This window comes from Ornithorhynchus anatinus, chromosome 10 (assembly GCF_004115215.2).
Source record: "Ornithorhynchus anatinus isolate Pmale09 chromosome 10, mOrnAna1.pri.v4, whole genome shotgun sequence".
Lineage (NCBI taxonomy): Eukaryota > Metazoa > Chordata > Mammalia > Monotremata > Ornithorhynchidae > Ornithorhynchus > Ornithorhynchus anatinus.
The window spans coordinates 52108332-52125507 of NC_041737.1; the positions used below are offsets into that span (position 1 = coordinate 52108332).

A 17176-nucleotide genomic window follows, 5' to 3' on the forward strand; every position below is an offset into this window, starting at 1 on the left:
GGAGAAGGAGGGGTGTAGATGGCTGCGAGCATCTGGGGGGGTAGCTGGGATGGACGCTTAGAACAGTGTCTGACACAGAGCGAGCGCTTAACCGATACCATCATCGAAACGGTTTGGGTCGGGGAGTGGAGAGCGCTGATGGAGGGATGAACCGCCTGGGGCTGTCGCGGTGACCAAGTCTGGACGCGGTAGGTGGGGCGACTGCATCTAGAGTGCAGAGTTAGAGCGATCGTTTCTAGCGTGTGGAATCGGGGTGACTACGGGGTGGCGTTGGGGTGACCGAATCTGGGGGGTGGAGTTGGGGGTGACCCCATCTAGGGTGTGGAGTTGGGGCGATGGGTATCCGCCGCGTGGTGTTGGGGTGACCGCATCTAGAGCGTGGAGCGAGGGTGACTGTAGCGAAGGGGTGGAGTTGGGGCGACCATACCTCAGGCGGAGAGTGGGGGTGACCGGATCTAGGCTGTGGAGTCGGGGCGACCCTCTCTAGGGTGTGGAGTCGTGGTGACCTGATCTAGCGTGGGGCGTGCGGTCGATCACAGCTTCGGATGACCGTCTCTCGGGGGCTCCCTCCCCCACCTGTCCTGTCCCCCCACCAGCACGGGAAACTTGAGTGCCAGCCTGGCCCTCTTCTGGTGGCAGGCCTGGCTCCTCCGCGTTTCCATGGAGATGGGAAGCAGTGAGGGCTCTGCCGGCTTTGGGGAAGGGGGAGGGGAAGGGAGGAGGAAGGGAGGGGCCGGGGCTCCCAGCACAGGTGTGTGTGGGGGGGTGAGAGGGCGGGGGACGGACAGGATTCCCTTCTGGGCCTTGGAGCTTCCGGCCCCCTCCCCGCCAGTGACCCCTCCGAGGCCCTGCCCTCGTCACCCCCGTTCCGCCGCTGCCGCTCCTCGCCCCCTCTCCCTTGACCCCAGACCCCCTGGGTGGAAATGGGAGGACCGGGGAGCAGCTCCGGGGAGCGGAGGGGAGGGAGGACAGGGGCCGGGGGCCCGGCTCGAGGCCCACCCGGTAGCGGAGCTGGGCGTCCTTCCTTCCCCGAGATGGGCCCAGTGCCCACCATCCCCGTCCCCCCCCCCCCCCCCACCCCACTCGCAGGCGGAGAGCTGGCACCATCGCTGGGGCGGCATGAATCAAACGCCGGCGGCTAATAATAGCTGGCACACAGCTGGCGCGGAGACAGGCCATGGGCTGCCAACCCAGGGAGAGAGAGGGAAAGAGAGACACACGGAGAGACACACGGAGAGAGAGGCAAGGAGAGAGGAAGGAGCGAAGGAGGAGAAAGAAATGGGGGAAAGAAAGACGGGAGGGAGGAAAAGGGAGAAGAGAAGGGGGCGGGGGAATGGGAGGAGAGAAAGCGAGGGAGAGAGAATATGGTGAGAAGAGAAAGAGACAGGAGAAGGTAGACGGAAGGGAAGGAAAGGGAAGAGGAGAGAAGAGGGGGAGGGGAAGATGGAAAGAGATGGAGCAAGGGGATGAAGGAAATCGGAAGGTGGGATGGAAAGGAGTGAGGGAGAAGTTGCGGGGCTGGGGAGGGATGGTGCAGAGAGGGTAAGCAGTGAGAGGTGGAGGAGGAGGGCGTGAGGAGAGATGGGGAAAGGGTGAGAAGTGGAAAAGGAGCAGAAGGAAGGAGGGTGGGGGGGGGGGTGAGTAGGCTTCTGGGCAGGCAGGAGGAGGCTAGGCCCCGGGCTGCCTTCTAAGGGAGGAAAAGAGGGGTGAGAGAAGGAGAGCAGCGACGGGAAAGAAGCAGAGAGAAAGCATGAAGGTCGGGGGGTGGGGATGAGGGGTGGAGCTGGGGGCAGCCCAGCGGGATGAAGACCTGAAGGTAACGGGTGAGCGGGGGGGGCGACGGAGTCGGGGGCGGGGTCGAGAGAAAGAGAAGGAGAGTCAGACCTGGAGAAGAACAGAGGGTAAAGGAGTTGGGGGTGGGGGGCGGGGGGAGGAGTCGGGGGGTCGGGGAGGAGCCGGGGAAGATGAGAAATGAGGGGAAGGGTAAAAAGGGTTGACAGGAAGGGGGAACGTGAGAAGGGAGATGGAGCAAAGAGAAAGATGGATGAGGAAGGAGGGAGGTGGGAAAGGTTGAAGAGGGAGGTTGGGAGCACAGTGGGTCAGGTGGACACCGGGGTCAGAGTGGACAGGGAAGGGGGGGGTCCTCACAGCCGGCCCCCCTCTCCCAACCCCCAGGGTTTTGAAACTGGGCCAGAGCATCCAGGACTGGGGCATAACCCAGTTTGGCGTTGCCCGTGGCAACCGGGCCCGGACCCACCCCTGCCCTCCTCTGGGACCCCCCCCCTCCCCTCCCGCCGGGTGCTCGGATCCCGCGGGGGGCGGGGATCGGGATAAAGGGGTCGAAGCGGGTTGGGGGCAACGGTGGGGCGGGCGGGGGGCGGGGGGGTGAGGGGCGGGGCAGGGAAAGGACCGGCAAGGACGTGTCCGAGGTCAGGCCCCCGGCTCTGCGTTCACACGTGTCTCCGCTAACACGCGTGTCCCCCGGCCCCCTCCGCCCCTCGGCACAGGCGCTGCGGCCCGCAGACCCCCGCCCTCCGCACCAGATTGCACGCACGCCCCCCCCCCCGCTGCACACACACACACACACACACACACACATACACGCACACACACACACACCCCCCGTGACAGGTACACACCGAACGGGCTGCACAGGCACGGGCACCCCCGGCGCCTTGTCCGCGCTCCCGCCGCCCCCGCCCCCCACACAAAGGGTCGGCTGCAGCCCCCCGCCCCCCCCCCCCCCGGATCCCGGCCCCCCGCCTTACCTGGCCAGCGGGGCGCCCGTGTCCCGGGCGGCGGCGGCCCCCCGCCCCCCCCCCGCGGTTCAGGCCATGGCGCCCCCGAGGGCGGGCCCGGGGGAGCGGGGGCCGGGCCGGGGCGGGGGGCGAGGGGGGCCCGGGCCTCACCCCCCCCGGGGAGCGGCGGCGGCCGTCGTCCCTCCCGCTGCCATCCGCAGAGCCCCCCGCCCGGCCCCGGCCCCCGGCCCCCCGGCCCCCCGGCCCCCCGGCCGGCCCCCCGCCCGGCCCCCCGGCCCCCCGGCCCCCCGGCCCGGCCCCCGCCCCCGCCCGCTGCTCCGCTGATCCCCGACGTCTCGGCTTGTCGCCGCCGCCTGCTCCTCTCCCCTCCTCTCCTCCTCTCCCTCCTGTCCTCCTCCTTCCGCGCTCCCTCTCTCCTCCCTCCCTCCCTCCCTCCCTCCAACCTTATCCCTCCTCCTCCTCCCTCGTCCCTCCTCCCGCCCCTCCCCGTCCCCCAAACCGCCCCCCCCCCGCATTCTGGCTCCTCCTTCCCTCTCCCCCCCCCCGCCACGACCCCCGCCCCTCTTCCCGTTCTGACCCCCCCACCCGTGACCCCGACCCGTGACCCCTCTGCAGCCTGACCCTCCCTACACACACATCTTCGTGCCGAGGAGGGGGCCTGGCAGGGGGAGTCGAGGACAGGAGCCCCCCGGGGGCGGCCACGCTACTCTCCCCCCCGCGTTGGCCCGGCAGCCCCGCTCCTGCAGCATGTCGGAGGGGACGGGTCAGAGGGGACAGGTCAGAGGGGACATAGAGCAGGAGGGAGTCACGCATTTCGGGGTCCCTCTCACCCAGGGTCACCCCCCCACCCCGCCTTCGCTCGGCCACGTGGGTGTCATTCGGTCACCGTCACCCTCCGCCCCGCGGTCTGTCGATCATCCACACCCCTGCACAGCCGCCCATGGCCCCCCCCGGGAGCCGAGGACCCTCGTGGGACGGACGGACCCACCCACCCACTCACCCCCTCCCCGCCCTCGTCCTCTCCCGAGCGCTTAGAAGCGTGCTCGCCACCCGGTAAGCGCTCGATCGATACCGTCGATGGGCTGATCGATCGGCAGACCCTTGGTGGGGGGGACCTGCGCGTCCCCCTCAGCTGAAGACGGGGACCCGGTCACAGACGCCGGAGATCACCCGGCCCCACGCCGACGGGCCGACACAACACGCGCGCGATCATTCGATCGTATCTATTGAGCGCTTCCCGTGGGCCGAACGCTGCCCTGAGCGCTCGGAAAGTACAACCGGCCGCAAATAGAGATAATCCCACCCAACGACGGGCTCGGTCTGGCTGTCTCTCCCTCCTGGGAGCCCTCTCTGACCCGGCCGCGGGGCGGGCGTCCAGGTTGTCTGAGGTCAGCGTCTCCTGGCCCCACTCCCAGGCCCTTGGACCCTTGAAGGACCGTGTGGTTTGGGGGAGGGGGCGGCCCCGTCACCGAAGGCTCAACGCCCGTCCTCGCCCCCCACCCTGGCCTCCGTGGGAAGCACCGGGGGCCGCTGCGGAGAAGCGGGGGGCTCCAGCTAGGATGGTGACCCTGCCCACGGAGGCCCAACGCCTTGGCCGGGGCCCCGAAGGCCTCTCGAGTGTCCCTCCCTCTTCCCTCCGTACGTTCATCCCCCCTTGGCCGCGGGAATGGAAAGAGGGGCGGGAGCGGGAGGTTTCCGGCCGCAGAGAGCTGCCGAGACGGCCTCCCGGGAGAGGAGAGCCAGTCAGCCCGCCCGCCGGGGACCTCTCCAGACTCGCCCTTGAGCGGGGGACCCAGGCACCAGAAAGTCCAGCCCGGCCTCTACGCCCGACCCTGCCGATGGAGTGGTTGGGGGGCCTGCCTCCTTCCTGGCTGCTGGGGTCCCTCCTGGCCCTGCTGCTGGCCCTGACCCCGAGCCGGGCCGCCCGGGAGGACGAGAAGAATGGCCCGGGCCGGAGAGAGCCCCAGGAGGAAGACTGGGAAACGTTGGCGAAGGTCAGAGAGGCGGGAGGGGAAGGGGTAACGGGAAGCAGAGGTTGGGGGCGAGGGGAGAGAAGGAAAGCTGAGGGAAGATGGGACCCAGAGGTGGACCGGAGTCAGAGAGGATTCTCGAGGTTGAGGCTCAAGTCACAGGACTGGGGAGAGGGGTGGAGGTCAGGGTTGGGGGGAGGGTGTGAGTCCTCCCTCCTTCCCTCTTCCAGGAGGTTCGGGAAATCCTCTCAGTTGGGGTGCCGAGGGTCCCAGGGGACTTCGAGGGGGAAGAGGCCTGGGAGGGGGAAGAGGCCTGGGAGGCCGGCCCCACTTTCACCGTCACCCCCACCTCCATCCCCACAACCACGGCCGAGGACACCGTCTCTTACATCTGTGAGTACCGGGCTCCGGGAGGTGAGGTGGGCCAATCCCCGCATGCCCTCGGCCACCCTCCCTTCCCCGTGCCCCGCCTGCCATCCCGCCTGCCGGCGGGGTACGGTCCTTCCACGCTCTCCCTGCCATCGAACCAGAGCTGATCTGCCCGCTGTTCATGTGGCGTGACCACTCCCGCCGTGCCTCCCCCTTCCCCCCAACATCGCTCCAGTGACCCCCGCTGACCTTCTCCCCCTCCCCGCGGTCAGTGAGCCGGCTGGCCGGCCTGGACTCCGGGCTGCACCAGCTCCACGTGCGGCTCCACACCCTGGACGCCCGCGTGGCGGAGCTGGGCCGGGGCCTGCGGCGGATGAGGGAGACGGCCGCGAAGACCCACGAGGCCCTGGAGGCCCTGGAGGCCGCGGAGCTGCGGGGCCAGCAAGAACGAGGGCGGCTCGAAGGTGAGGGGGAGCGGGTGGATGACCACCCCAAGGGGGCCGGGGGCCGGGGGAACCTGGGAGCCTCTCGGAGGGTGAGGAGGAAAGGGAAGACCCAACTGGAGGGCCGGTGGAGGGGTGACAAGGAGGGGCGGCGGGCCCGGCGAGAGACCCTGACGGAGGAAGGGTTGCCTGGAAGCTGAGGAACCGAGGGGACGATTCCGGCTCCGGGCATTTGGCCGCAGTGGTGAGCGGCGGGTGTCGGGGGAGCGAAGTTGCCAGCTTTGTAGGAGAGCGGGCCGCTGCCCCTGCCATCTTACGGAGGGCGTGCTGCCCTTCTGGCTGCCCTCCTGGGGCCTGCCCCTCGACGGGGTGGGAGGGACGGATGGAGAACGGACGGTCCGGGGTGGATCCCATGGTGGTCTCCCCCACGGACCCTTCCCCTTGCCCTCCCGTCCTTCCCGGCTGCAGGCTGCCTGAAGGGGCTGCGCCTGCACCACAAGTGCTTCCTGCTGGTGCGGGACTACGAGAGCCACGAGGCGGCGGCGGCGCGGTGCGGGGCCCGGGGCGGGGCGCTGGCCATGCCGGCCGACGCCTCCCAGATGGCCGGGCTGGGCGACTACCTCCGCCGGGCCCTGGCCCCCTACAACTGGCCCGTGTGGATCGGCGTGTCCGACCGGAGGGCCGAGGGCCTCTACCTCTTCGACAACGGGCAGCGCGTCTCCTTCTTCGCCTGGCACCGCCGCCCCAGGCCGCCCCCGGGGTCCGGCCCCGCCTCGGCGCCCCCGGACCCCGCGGGGCTCGGGCCCGACCAGCCCAACGGGGGGCTGCAGGAGAACTGCGTGGCCACCACCTCCGACGACGGCACCTGGTGGGACCAAGACTGCCAGAGGAGACTCTACTTCGCCTGCGAATTCCCGCTGTAGGAACTGTTCCCCCGCTCCCGTCCCCCTCCCGTCCTCCCTCCCTGCCCCAACCGGGAAATAGAGGGGCGCGGCCCACTCGGACTCAGCCTTCTGCCTTATTCATAAACTCGAGGCCCAGCTCCCCGGGGAGGATCTCACACACCCCATGTGCCCGTCTTCCTCCCGCCCTACTGCGGCTCAGTGGCAAGAGCCCGGGCTTGGGAGTCAGAGGTCATGGGTTCGAATCCCGGCTCTGCCACTTGTCAGATGGGTGACTGGGGGCAAGTCACTTCACTTCTCTGTGCCTGTTACCTCATCTGTAAAATGGGGATTAACTGTGAGCCTGGCGTGGGACCACCTGATGACCCTGTGTCTACCCCCGCGCTTAGAACAGTGCTCCGCGCATAGTAAGCGCTTCACAAATACCAACATCATTCTTCTTAACGGCCAGGACGGGGCCGAAGCTTCCGACAATGTGTCGGGCGGGCCGCTCTGCGCCTGCGCCAACCCCGCGGCCAGGGCGGGGCGCGCTCGCGGCCGGGAGGGGGCGCTCGTGCGGAGGCCGCCGCGGCGCGATTGACTCCCACCGGGGCCAATGAGCGGAGCGGAGGCCACGACACGTGACTGGGAGGCGGGCCCGCCCCCCCCCCCCCCCCGCAGGCGCCCCTAGAGGCGCGAAGGGGAGTTTCAGGCACTCGAGGAAAGAGGGAAGAGAAGCGGGAGGGAAGCGACAGGGGCCCGAAGGAGGAAGAGCTGTGGGGCGGGGTGGGAGCCGTTTATTTCGCCAGGCCCCGTCCCCCGTCTTATTCCTGGGCTCTTCACCTGCCTCCGCCCCCGCCGCTGCCCCCGCCGCCGCCCCCGCCCTGGCCCCCCGCCTCCGGAGCTCCGGACATCATGAGGAACAGGACCACGGGGATGATGTACATCCACTGTGCGGAGAGAGAAGCGGGGCGGGGAGAGACAGGGCCCGGAGGCCGTGAGGAGACGGACGGGGGCCGGAGGGGCAGGGGCGGCCGGGGAGACCACAACGGGGGGTGGGGGGGGCGGCTCCGCCCGTCCCCATCCCCGCGCCTCCAACGGCCCCCGCCCCAGGAGGCCGCAAGCGCGCCGGGCTCGCCCTTTCGCCCCACTCCCCCCCGCCGGGGGCCTCGGAGGGGTGGGGAGCTGGGGGAAAAGTGCGGGAGGGGTGAAGGGGAGCAGAAGGTGAAGGGAGGGGGGGCCCAGGGTCCCCTACACATCTACGAGTCGGGGGGAGGGAGAAGAGGGAAGGGTCTCGGTTATGGGGGCGGGGGGCGGCGGGGAGAGGGGTGTTTACTTGGGTCCTCAGGCCTCGGGCGGCGGTGCTGGCACAGGGCCCCGGGCCGGGCGCATGGCTGTGAGGAACACAGCACCACCCAGGATGAGGTGCCACTGAGGAGGGAGATGGGAGGAGCGCGGGGTCAAAGGGGCCAGGGAGCCGGGGGCTGGGTGGAGGGGGGGGGGGGCGGGGGTCCTCCACGGCAGCGCCGGCACCCCACGGGCCGAGCCCCAGCTTTGTCCCTGCTCTCCGGGAGAGGAGCGAGACCGTTGGCCGGCACTTGGGGGGGGCCAGGTGAGAGGGAGGTGGGAACGGTGAACCGACACACGAACACGGGCTCGAACACGCCAGACAGACATCCAGACAGACGGCACACTGCGGGTTTTTCTCTTGCATGCGCAACCCTGGATCTTGGGGCAGAGGAAGAGCCCAGAGGACTCCGGGATGGACACAGGCGGACACCCGTGGGCCCGCGGATGCAAAGGGAGGAGCCGAGCCCGCTCCTCCCTCCATTTCCTTCCCAGGGATACCCGGTTTGGGGAGTTGGGGGGGGGGGGGGGGGGCGGCGGGGGGCAGAAGGGAGAGATAAGGCCCGGAGGGGAACGGCAGGGACAGACGGAGAAGACACTCACGTATTTGGCGAAGAAGGATTTCTGTTCCTGGGGATTCTTGGCCTTCTGGGCCTGCTCCAGTTCCAGGCGCTCGATGAACGCTGCCGTCTCTGGCCTGAGGGAGGGAGGGGTCAGGGCTGGGCTCTGGGTACCTCCGACCTGTGGTCCCTCCCCAACGCCCACCCCCACCAACTCCTGGGCTGTAAGAGACACCCTACCCCTGCGGTGGTCAGTGAGGCATGCTTCCTCCTGACCCGCCCCCTCACCCTGGGGCAGGCAGCGGGGGCTGCAACAGGACCGTAGTGTTGAACAGCTCCAGGTCCACGTCCTCCACTTCGTGGCCGCGGCAGCCGCCTGGCTCCGTCACCACGGAAATGCCCACCACGTTCCCGGCTACGTCCACGTGCAGCGTCAGGTGGTCCGACAGGTGGGATTCCACCAGGGAGCACTGCCGGGTTGGGTCGGGGAGGGGATCAGACAGAGAAGGCCAAAGAGAGGATTCATTCACTCGACCGTATTTACTGAGCGCTTACCGTGCGCAGAGCACCGTACTACGCCCTCGAGAAGAGTACAATAAAGCCACAGACACGGACCCTGCCCGTAATGAGCTCCCAATCTAGAGCATCCTGGGGTCGGGCTGGCGGAGGGGCACCCCCGCACACCTTCCCCTCCGGCCCCCAGACTCACCGCGGGGACGAAGGAGGAGACGTAGCCGGCGTCCCCGGGCCCCTCGGCGCCTCCTGCCCGGCGCGGGACTCGCACCCGATACAGCCCGTTCAGTGCTGCCACGTCCTGCGGGGGGTGGGCAGCGTGAGGTGGCGGGGCCGAGGGCGGACGGCGACTCTCCCGCTCCCCCCGCCCCCGGGGAGCCCTCGAGGTCTCCTCCGGCTCCCACCTTCCCCTGCCAGCCGGCGTTTCTCCACCTCCCCGCAGCACCGCTCTCTCCCTCAGAGGTCTCCCTGCTTCTCCTTCCCCAGTGGCGCCTCCGGGCAGAGGCGGGGGGTCCGCTCTCAGCCCTCCTCGGAGGGACCCCCTTCCCGCCCGAGCCTCACCCGCAGGCGGCCCCGCTCTTCCTCGGTCAGCTGCCTCTGAGTCAGTGAGATGGTGCCGTCCTGCAGGTTCCAGCTCAGGGAGCCCCGCTTCCGGAAATGGATGCTGTCATCTGCGGAAGGGTAGGAAACGCGCTCGCTCGCTCTCCCGCCCGCCCCCGGCCCTCTTGCCCCTTGTCCCCGGTCCGCGCCCACTCCCCCGGGGCCCCCATCCCCTGCAGCTCACCCAAGTGGAAGGAGTGCTCCAACAGCAGGACCCCGGACCCACAGCCCTCGGCTTCACGTCCCTCCCCGGTCTGTAGGAGAAGCAGAGAGCCGAGGTCGGCGGGAGGAAGTGCCGAGGGACAGACAGTCACTCAGACGCGGGTCAGAGATGGGGGCCGCCACAGGAGAGACGGAGTCTCTCGAAAGCTTCTGAGTGAAAACACACGGAAAAAGATCAGGGCTCTTCGGGCTTGGAAAGATGACGGCCGAGAAGGGAAGGGAACGCAGGTCAGGGAATCACGAGGGACGGAGACAGACACCCATTGAGCCCAGAGCGGGGGAGAGGGAGGAGCATCTTTTCCCACAATGGGAGGCGAGCAATGTGGTCTGGGGGAAGAGCAAGGGCCTGGGAGCCACAAGATCCGGATTCGAATCCTGGACCCACCGCTTTCATTCAATCGTATTTACCGAGCAAAGCACTGTACTAAGCACTTATCTGGGTGGCCTTGGGCAAATCACTTCTCTGTTCCTCAGCTTTCTCATCCGTAAAATGTGGATTCGATAACTGTTTTCCCTTCTACTTATACTGTGAGCCCCATATAGGACAGAGACTGTGTCCAACCTGATTATCATGAATCTACCCCATTGCTTAATAGAGCGCTTGGCCCATATCATGTGCTTTGTAACATAAGCAACTCGTACAGACCCAAAATATCGGCCAGTTCAAGACGTTTGGAAAAATTCGCGGACGAAAGGGAGAGGGAGCAGAATGAGCTCTCCCAAGTGCTAAATACAGTGCTCTGCTCATAAGCGCTCAATAAAATCCCACTGATTCAATAAATCCCACTAATTGCCAGGGTCAGAACGTGGACCAGGACGGGGCAGGGCCAACGTGATGGATGTCTAGTGGTGACGCCAGGCCGTAGTGCTGGGCTGTAGCGCCAACCATGTGCCACTGCCAAGCGCTTAGTACAGTACTCGGCACGCAATCAGCACTCAAGTAGGATTGACTGATTGCAGATGGCTCTCTTGGTGGCTGCTGAGGCCTCCCCGCCCATCCATTTTTCCGATTGCCCTGGGTCTGTCCACCTCGTGTGCTTCTTCGCTAAGAGACCATCACCCTCTATTCCCAGGCCCTGTCCTTGCAGGCCCAGGACTAGAACCCAAGACTTCTGACTTCCAGAAGCTCCCTGGCCTCCAGCCTGACCGCACAGCCGAGTGCAGTGAGAGCGTCACAAGGACTGACTTGACTCTTCTGACGTGCCCCAAGGCTTCACTCTTGTCTATCTCTCTGCCTCTGGCTTATTCCCGGAAACGAACGGTATTAAAAGCAAGAAACGGACCTCGGAGGCGAGGGAGAGAAAATTCCTCAGGCCCAGGGGAATCTAATGTTCCACTGGTAGCCCTGCCAACAGCTGGTAAAGTGCACCACCTTTAAATGCTAGACGCTAAACGCTTTTCCCGATGGAGAAAGGGAATGGAAAGGGGGGGTGCAGGGGACGCCGTGGAGGCCTCATCTGTATATAATAATGTTGGTATTTGTTAAGCGCTTACTATGTGCCGAGCACTGTTCTAAGCGCTGGGGTAGACCTAGGGGAATCAGGTTGTCCCACGTGGGGCTCACAGTCTTCATCCCCATTTTACAGATGAGGTCACTGAGGCACAGAGAAGTTAAGTGACTTGCCCACAGTCACACAGCCGACAAGTGGCAGAGCTGGGATTCGAACTCATGAGCCCCCATTGGAGGACCTGCTCCACCCCTTCCCCGCTGTGTGACCTTGGGCGAGTCTCTTCACCTCTCTGTGCCTCAGTCCCCTCATCTGCAACACGGGCATTCAATCCCTATTCTCCCTCTCACTCTGACTGTGGGATTGGGGCTGTCTGACCTGATTCTCTTGTATCTCCCCCGCGATTATTCAATAGTATTTATTGAGCGCTTACTATGTGCAGAGCACTGTACTAAGCGCTTGGGATGAACAAGTCGGCAACAGATAGAGACGGTCCCTGCCGTTTGATGGGCTTACAGTCTAATGGGGGAGATGGACAGACAAGAACAATTAGCACCGGGTGCGGCACTGATAATAAAGGTATTTGTGGAGCGCTTACTCTTTGCCAAGCGCTGTTCTAAACGCTGGCGTAGGTACAAGGTTATCAGGTGGGGCTCACGGTCTCAATCCCCATTTTCCAGATGAAGTAATTGAGACCCAGTGAAGTGACTTGCCCAAAGTCACACGGCTGACACTGTGGGCCCGTTATTGGGCAGGGACGGTCCCTATCTGTGGCCGAATAGTACATTCCAAGCGCTTAGTGCAGTGCTCTGCACATAGTAAGCACATAATAGGGTTGAATGAATGACAAGTAATAGTAACAAGAATAATGTTGGTATCTGTTAAGGGCTTACCATGGGCCAAGCACTGTTCTAAGCACTGGGGTAGAATCAGGGTCATCAGGTGGTCCCACGTGAGGCTCACAGTCTTCATCCCCATTTTCCAGATGAGGGAACTGAGGCCCAGAGAAGCTGAGTGACTTGCCCAAGGCCACACAGCAGACAAGTGGCAAAGCCAGGATTGGAAGCCCCTGACTCTCTGACTCCGAGGCCCGTGCTCTAGCCAACCCACCAGGTGGGGTGGGCTGGGCTGGATTAGAACCCAACACCTCTGACCCCCAAGCCCCTGCTCTTTCCACTAAGCCGCGCTTCCGTAATAATGATGGCATTTGTGAGGCGCTTACTAGGTGCCCGGCACTGTTCTAAGCGCTGGGGGGGGATACAAGGTGGTCCCACGTGGGGCTCCCGGTCTCCATCCCCATTTTCCAGATGAGGTCACTGAGGCCCAGAGAAGCGAAGCGACTGGCCCAAGGTCACCCAGCTGACCAGCGGCGGGGCCGGGATTCGAACCCACGACCTCTGACTCACGCAGGGCAAGGGACTCTGGCAGACCTGATTTATCTCGTATCCACCCCAGAGCTTAGTACAGTGCCTGGTAAATGCTTAACAGATACCACATATTTTTTTTTTTTAATCATTATGCATCCCTGCAGCAGCGTGGCTCAGTGGCAAGAGCCGGGGCTGGGGAGTCCGAGGTCATGGGTTCGAATCCCGGCCCTGCCACCTGTCAGCCGAGGGACTGTGGGCAAGGTCCTTCTCTGGGCCTCAGTGACCTCATCTGTCAAATGGGGCGGGAGGGCGGGAGCCCCGCAGCCCCTCCCCCCTCCCCCCGCGGGCCGCCCGACCGCGACCAGGAGGGTCCGGCCCAGCCGGGACACTGACCCGCGCAGAGGCGGCCCCGGCCCGGCAGCCGCTGCTCCAAACCCCGCCGGCTTCCAGGAAGAGCAGCAAGAGGCCCAGCCGCGGCCCGGCGGCCCCCGCCGCCATAGCGCCCGCCTCAGCCGCCCGCCCGGCCGCAAGGCACGCCGGGAAGACCCGCGCTTCCGCCCTCACCACGGCTCCCTCCCAGGGCGTCAGCGGCCCATGGCGCAGGCGCGGCCCGCGGCCTCCCGTGGCGCAGGCGCGGCGCGGGCCCCGGCGACGCCATTGCGCAGGCGCGCCGCCGTCGTCGTCCGCGGCCGGATTGCGCAGGCGCGGCGCGGCCCTCAGCGGCCGGAATGCGCAGGCGCGGCGCGGCCCTCAGCGGCCGGAATGCGCAGGCGCGCCGGGCCCCGCACCGCCTCGCCCGCCCCTTCTCTCCCATTCACTTGTATTTATTAATAATAATAATAATGTTGGTATCTGTGAATAATAATAATGTTGGTATTTGTTAAGCGCTTACTATGTGCCAAGCACTGTTCTAAGCGCGCTTACCATGTGCAGAGCACTGCTCTAAGCGCTGGGGGAGATCCAGGGTCATCAGGTTGTCCCACGTGGGGCGCACAGTCTTCATCCCCAGTTTATAATAATGTTGGTATTTGTTAAGCGCTTACTCTTTGCAGAGCACTGTTCGAAGCGCTGGGGGAGAGACAGGGTCATCAGGTTGTCCCACATGGGGCTCACAGTTTTAATCCCCATTTGACAGATGAGGGAATTGAGGCACAGAGAAGGGAAGTGACTTGCCCACAGTCACACAGCAGACACGTGGCAGAGTCGGGATTCGAACCCATGACCTGTGACTCCCAAGCCCGTGTTCTTGCCACTGAGCCACGCTGCTTCATTGAGCCCTTACGAGGTGCAGAGCACTGCACTAAGCGCTTGGAATGGGCAACAGACAGAGACAATCCCTGCCCAATGACGGGCTCAAAGTCTAAAGTCAGGCGTAAATATCATCAAGATAAATTCATTCAGTAGCATTTACGGAGCGCTTACTAGGTGCAGAGCACTGTATTAAACGCTTGGAATGGACACCACATAGAGACAATCCCTGCCCAGTGACGGGCTCAAAGTCTAAACGGGGGAGACAGACAGCAAAACAAGCAGGCGTAAATAGCATCAAGATAAATATAATAGTATTTACGGAGCGCTTAGTAGGTGCAGAGCACTGGATTAAGCGCTTAGAATGTACAATTCAGCAACAGATAGAGACCATCCCTGCCCAACGACGGGCTCACAGTCTAAACGGGGGAGGCAGACAACAAAACAAGGAGTCAGGCGTAAATATCATCAAGATAAATTCATTCATTCAATAGTATTTACGGAGCGCCTACTAGGTGCAGAGCACTGTATTAAGCGCTTGGAATGGACAATTCGGCAACAGAGAGAGACCATCCCTGCCCCATAACGGGCTCACAGTCTAAACGGGGGAGACAGACAACAAAACAAGCAGGCGTAAATGTCCTCAAGATAAATTCATTAATTCAATAGTATTTACGGAGCGCTTACTAGGTGCAGAGCACTGGACTGAGCGCTTGGAATGTCCAATTCGGTTACAGACGGAGACCATCCCTGCCCAATGACGGGCTCACAGTCTAAACTGGGGAGACAGACAACAAAAACAAGTAGGCGTAAATATCATCAAGACAGATTCCTTCAGTAGCATTTACGGAGCGCCTACTTGGTGCAGAGCACTGGACTAAGCGCTTGGAATGGACAATTCGGCAACAGACGGAGACCATCCCTGCCCCACGACGGGCTCACGGTCTAAACGGGGGAGACGGACAGCAGAACAGAACAACATCATGGCGCTAAAGAGAATCATAGCGGTAGACACAGCATTAGCTAAATAAGTAGAGTGATAAATAAATAATATGCAAATGTGCACAGGGCTGCGGGGAGCACGAGCCTGCCCCCCCGGAGCGCAGCCCCGCCCCCTAGCGGGCCCCGACCTCCACTTCCGAGCGGGGGCCGCGCACGCGCAGTTGCCCCGGTCCCCGCCGAGTCGACCGGGTTTGAGCGGCAGTTCCGCGGCCCGGCCGGGAGGGGGCGCCCGAGGCGAGAGGCGTCGCCCTGGCCGGAAGTCCCGCCCCTCCTGTGAGGTCACGGGAGGCCGGTCCCCTCGTCGCCATGACGACCGTTCAGGCCCCTGGAGACGGCTGAGCATCTCCCCCAGCAGCATCTCCCAGCAGCGGCATCTCCGCCCCTCGCTCCGTCCCTCGCCCGTCGACCTCAGGAGCCGCCCCGGGGCCCTCAGCTCCGCCGCCCCCGTCTCTCTCCCGGGAGGAAGGGCTGCAAAGCGGGACTAGTATGGGGCTGAGGAGGGGGAGGGGGCAACGCCGGGAGAAGGACCCCTCCCCCAGAACGTGGCAGGTCAGAGGAAAGGGGCTCGGTCTAGGCAGCGAGGGAGGGGCTCGACCACCTGTCGCTCAGTGGTATTTATGGAGCACCTCCCGGGGGCAGAGCGCTGTACTGAGCGCTTGGGCGAGGAGGATCCCGAAGGACGATCGTGAGGGAGAATTTAAGGGAATTAAGTGAATTGTGGAGGAAGGGGAAGGAGGGGAGGGTAAGGGGAGGGGCCGGGACTATGGTGTCGACTCCCATTCGCCTCCCCCGGGCCCCGTTTTCCCCTGCCATCTCCCCTAGGCATTCTCCCACAGCCCCCCGGTTGCCCTTGGGGCCCCGGGGCCCGGCCACCTGCAGCGGTGCCTCCTCGATGGAGAGTACGACCAACTCTGTGACTTCCCCATTTATGAGACCAACTTCGTCCAGGTAACCTCGTGACCGCTAATCTCACATTCTCACCCTCGCATCCCTGGAGACGTTCCCTTCACCCCGGGCCCAGATCGATCGCCGTTATCCTATGAGAACCCCCCCGCTGCCGCCCCCTCCGCACCGTGCCCCCCGACGGCTTCCGTTCGGTGACCCTTCATCTCTGCTCTCCAGGTGACCCGGTCCGGCGAAGTGGCCAACAAGGTGACCATGGGTGTGGCCGCGTCCACCCCGGCCCTGGAATTGCCGGATGTTCTGCTTCTGGCCCGGCCCAGGTCCGGCCCCGGCTGCTCAGACCAGGAGTTGCAGCTCTTTGAGTGAGGGCACCCTTCCCTTCTCCGTAATTATCACTGTGGTATTTGTTAAGCGCTCACTCTGCGCCCAACACTCTACCGAGCACTGAGAGAGGTACAAGATCATCAGGGCCCATATGGGGCTCACGGTCTAAGGAGGAGGGAGAACGGGCGCCGAACCCCTCGTTTTGCAGCTAAGGGAACTGAGGTCCAGAGAGTGAAGTGATTTGCCCAAATTCACACCGCAGGCGAGCGGCAGACCCGGGATTGGAACCCAGGTCCTTTGGCTCCCGGTCCCGTGCTTTCCAGTGGGCCACCCTGTTTCCCGCTCCATCTCCCACCCTCCCCCACCCCCATCCCGCAAGCCCTTCCCGTCCCAACGTGGGCTCTGTGGCAGCCAGACCCTGGTCTTTTCTTGGTCCCGAATTGACCTCCCCCAACCTGACCTCTTCCCTCCACTAGGATGATCCCCCTGCAGTTTGTCCAACTCTTCGTCCACTCAGAGGGCCGGCGGCAACTCAAAATTAAGCTGGGTTCGGGCCGCACTTTCTACCTGCAGATCCGGGCGCCCCCGCCCCGGGGGGACCGTGAGTTTGGCTGCTGGGTCCGGCTGCTCTTCCGCCTCCGCTTTCCTGCAGGAGGGGACGGGCCCCCGTTCACCCAGGCCCTCACCCTCGAGGATGACCGGGATGAAGAGGCCAGTGGTGGGGCCAGGGCGGGGGCGGGAGAGGGTGGGCATGAGGGAGGCTGGGGGTCCCCCAACTGGGGGGCTGAGGATGTCCACGCCTGCCCAGGAAGGGGAGTGGGTGGCTGGGAGAGGGGCACGCCGGGCCGCCGGGGACTGGGCAGGCCTCCCCCCAGCTGATCGCTGAAGACCCCGACGGACCCTTGCTCTTCCAGGAACTCCTGAGCCGTGGAGATGGGGACTTCCCTCCCCAGCCCTCCCCCGAGTCTCCCAAGGACAAGATGAAGAAAGACCGTGCCCATCTATGGGGGAAGTGCAGGGGGCAGAGCCAATAAAGATGTCAGGTCTAGATGCCTCACGGAACCCAGGGGACTGATTGGGTCGGCGGTCCCACGCGGTAGCCATTACAGCCGCCGGCTCTATTTGGCTTCCTCTCAACTTGCGAGAGCTCGGGCAGGGACGGACCCAGGAGCGGGCCGAGGACCGCGATGGTGTCGGAGCCACCGTCTTGCACGATCCCC

The 17176-nt window shown here is 64.6% G+C and overlaps 4 protein-coding genes across 6 annotated transcripts in view; 2 read left to right on the top strand and 2 right to left on the bottom strand.

The window, feature by feature from the left end:
• SHANK1 (SH3 and multiple ankyrin repeat domains 1) overlaps positions 1-2852 on the bottom strand; it is a 36499-nt gene extending 33647 nt beyond the window's left edge. For both annotated transcript variants that reach the window (XM_029073026.1, XM_029073024.1), the window contains exon 1: positions 2769-2852. The gene's annotated coding sequence lies outside the window, so the exon portion shown is untranslated. The remainder of the gene's footprint in view (positions 1-2768) is intronic.
• A 1221-nt stretch (positions 2853-4073) lies between these two features.
• Positions 4074-6549, top strand: CLEC11A (C-type lectin domain containing 11A). The gene is made up of 4 exons (XM_029073052.2): positions 4074-4753; positions 4960-5122; positions 5371-5562; positions 6010-6549. The coding sequence occupies exons 1-4, from the start codon at positions 4319-4321 to the stop codon at positions 6462-6464; spliced, it is 1245 nt and encodes a 414-aa protein (XP_028928885.1). The 5' UTR covers positions 4074-4318; the 3' UTR covers positions 6465-6549.
• Positions 6550-7202: 653 nt separating this feature from the next.
• On the bottom strand, positions 7203-12998 carry EMC10 (ER membrane protein complex subunit 10). 2 transcript variants are annotated; one of them, XM_029073067.2, is made up of 8 exons: positions 12873-12998; positions 9627-9696; positions 9404-9513; positions 9039-9143; positions 8618-8799; positions 8373-8466; positions 7759-7853; positions 7287-7372 (listed from the first exon to the last, which is right to left on the bottom strand). In XM_029073067.2, exons 1-7 carry the CDS (start codon positions 12975-12977, stop codon positions 7767-7769), a joined length of 753 nt encoding a protein of 250 aa, XP_028928900.1. In that variant the 5' UTR covers positions 12978-12998; the 3' UTR covers positions 7287-7372; positions 7759-7766. The 2 variants fall into 2 exon arrangements, with proteins under 2 accessions (XP_028928899.1, XP_028928900.1); XM_029073066.2 differs by lacking the exon at positions 7759-7853 and having other exon boundaries at positions 7203-7372.
• A 2004-nt stretch (positions 12999-15002) lies between these two features.
• On the top strand, positions 15003-17018 carry FAM71E1 (family with sequence similarity 71 member E1). Its single transcript, XM_007658173.4, has 5 exons — positions 15003-15278; positions 15552-15677; positions 15852-15994; positions 16433-16667; positions 16871-17018. Exons 1-5 carry the CDS (start codon positions 15216-15218, stop codon positions 16988-16990), a joined length of 687 nt encoding a protein of 228 aa, XP_007656363.1. The 5' UTR covers positions 15003-15215; the 3' UTR covers positions 16991-17018.
• Positions 17019-17176: the final 158 nt, after the last annotated feature.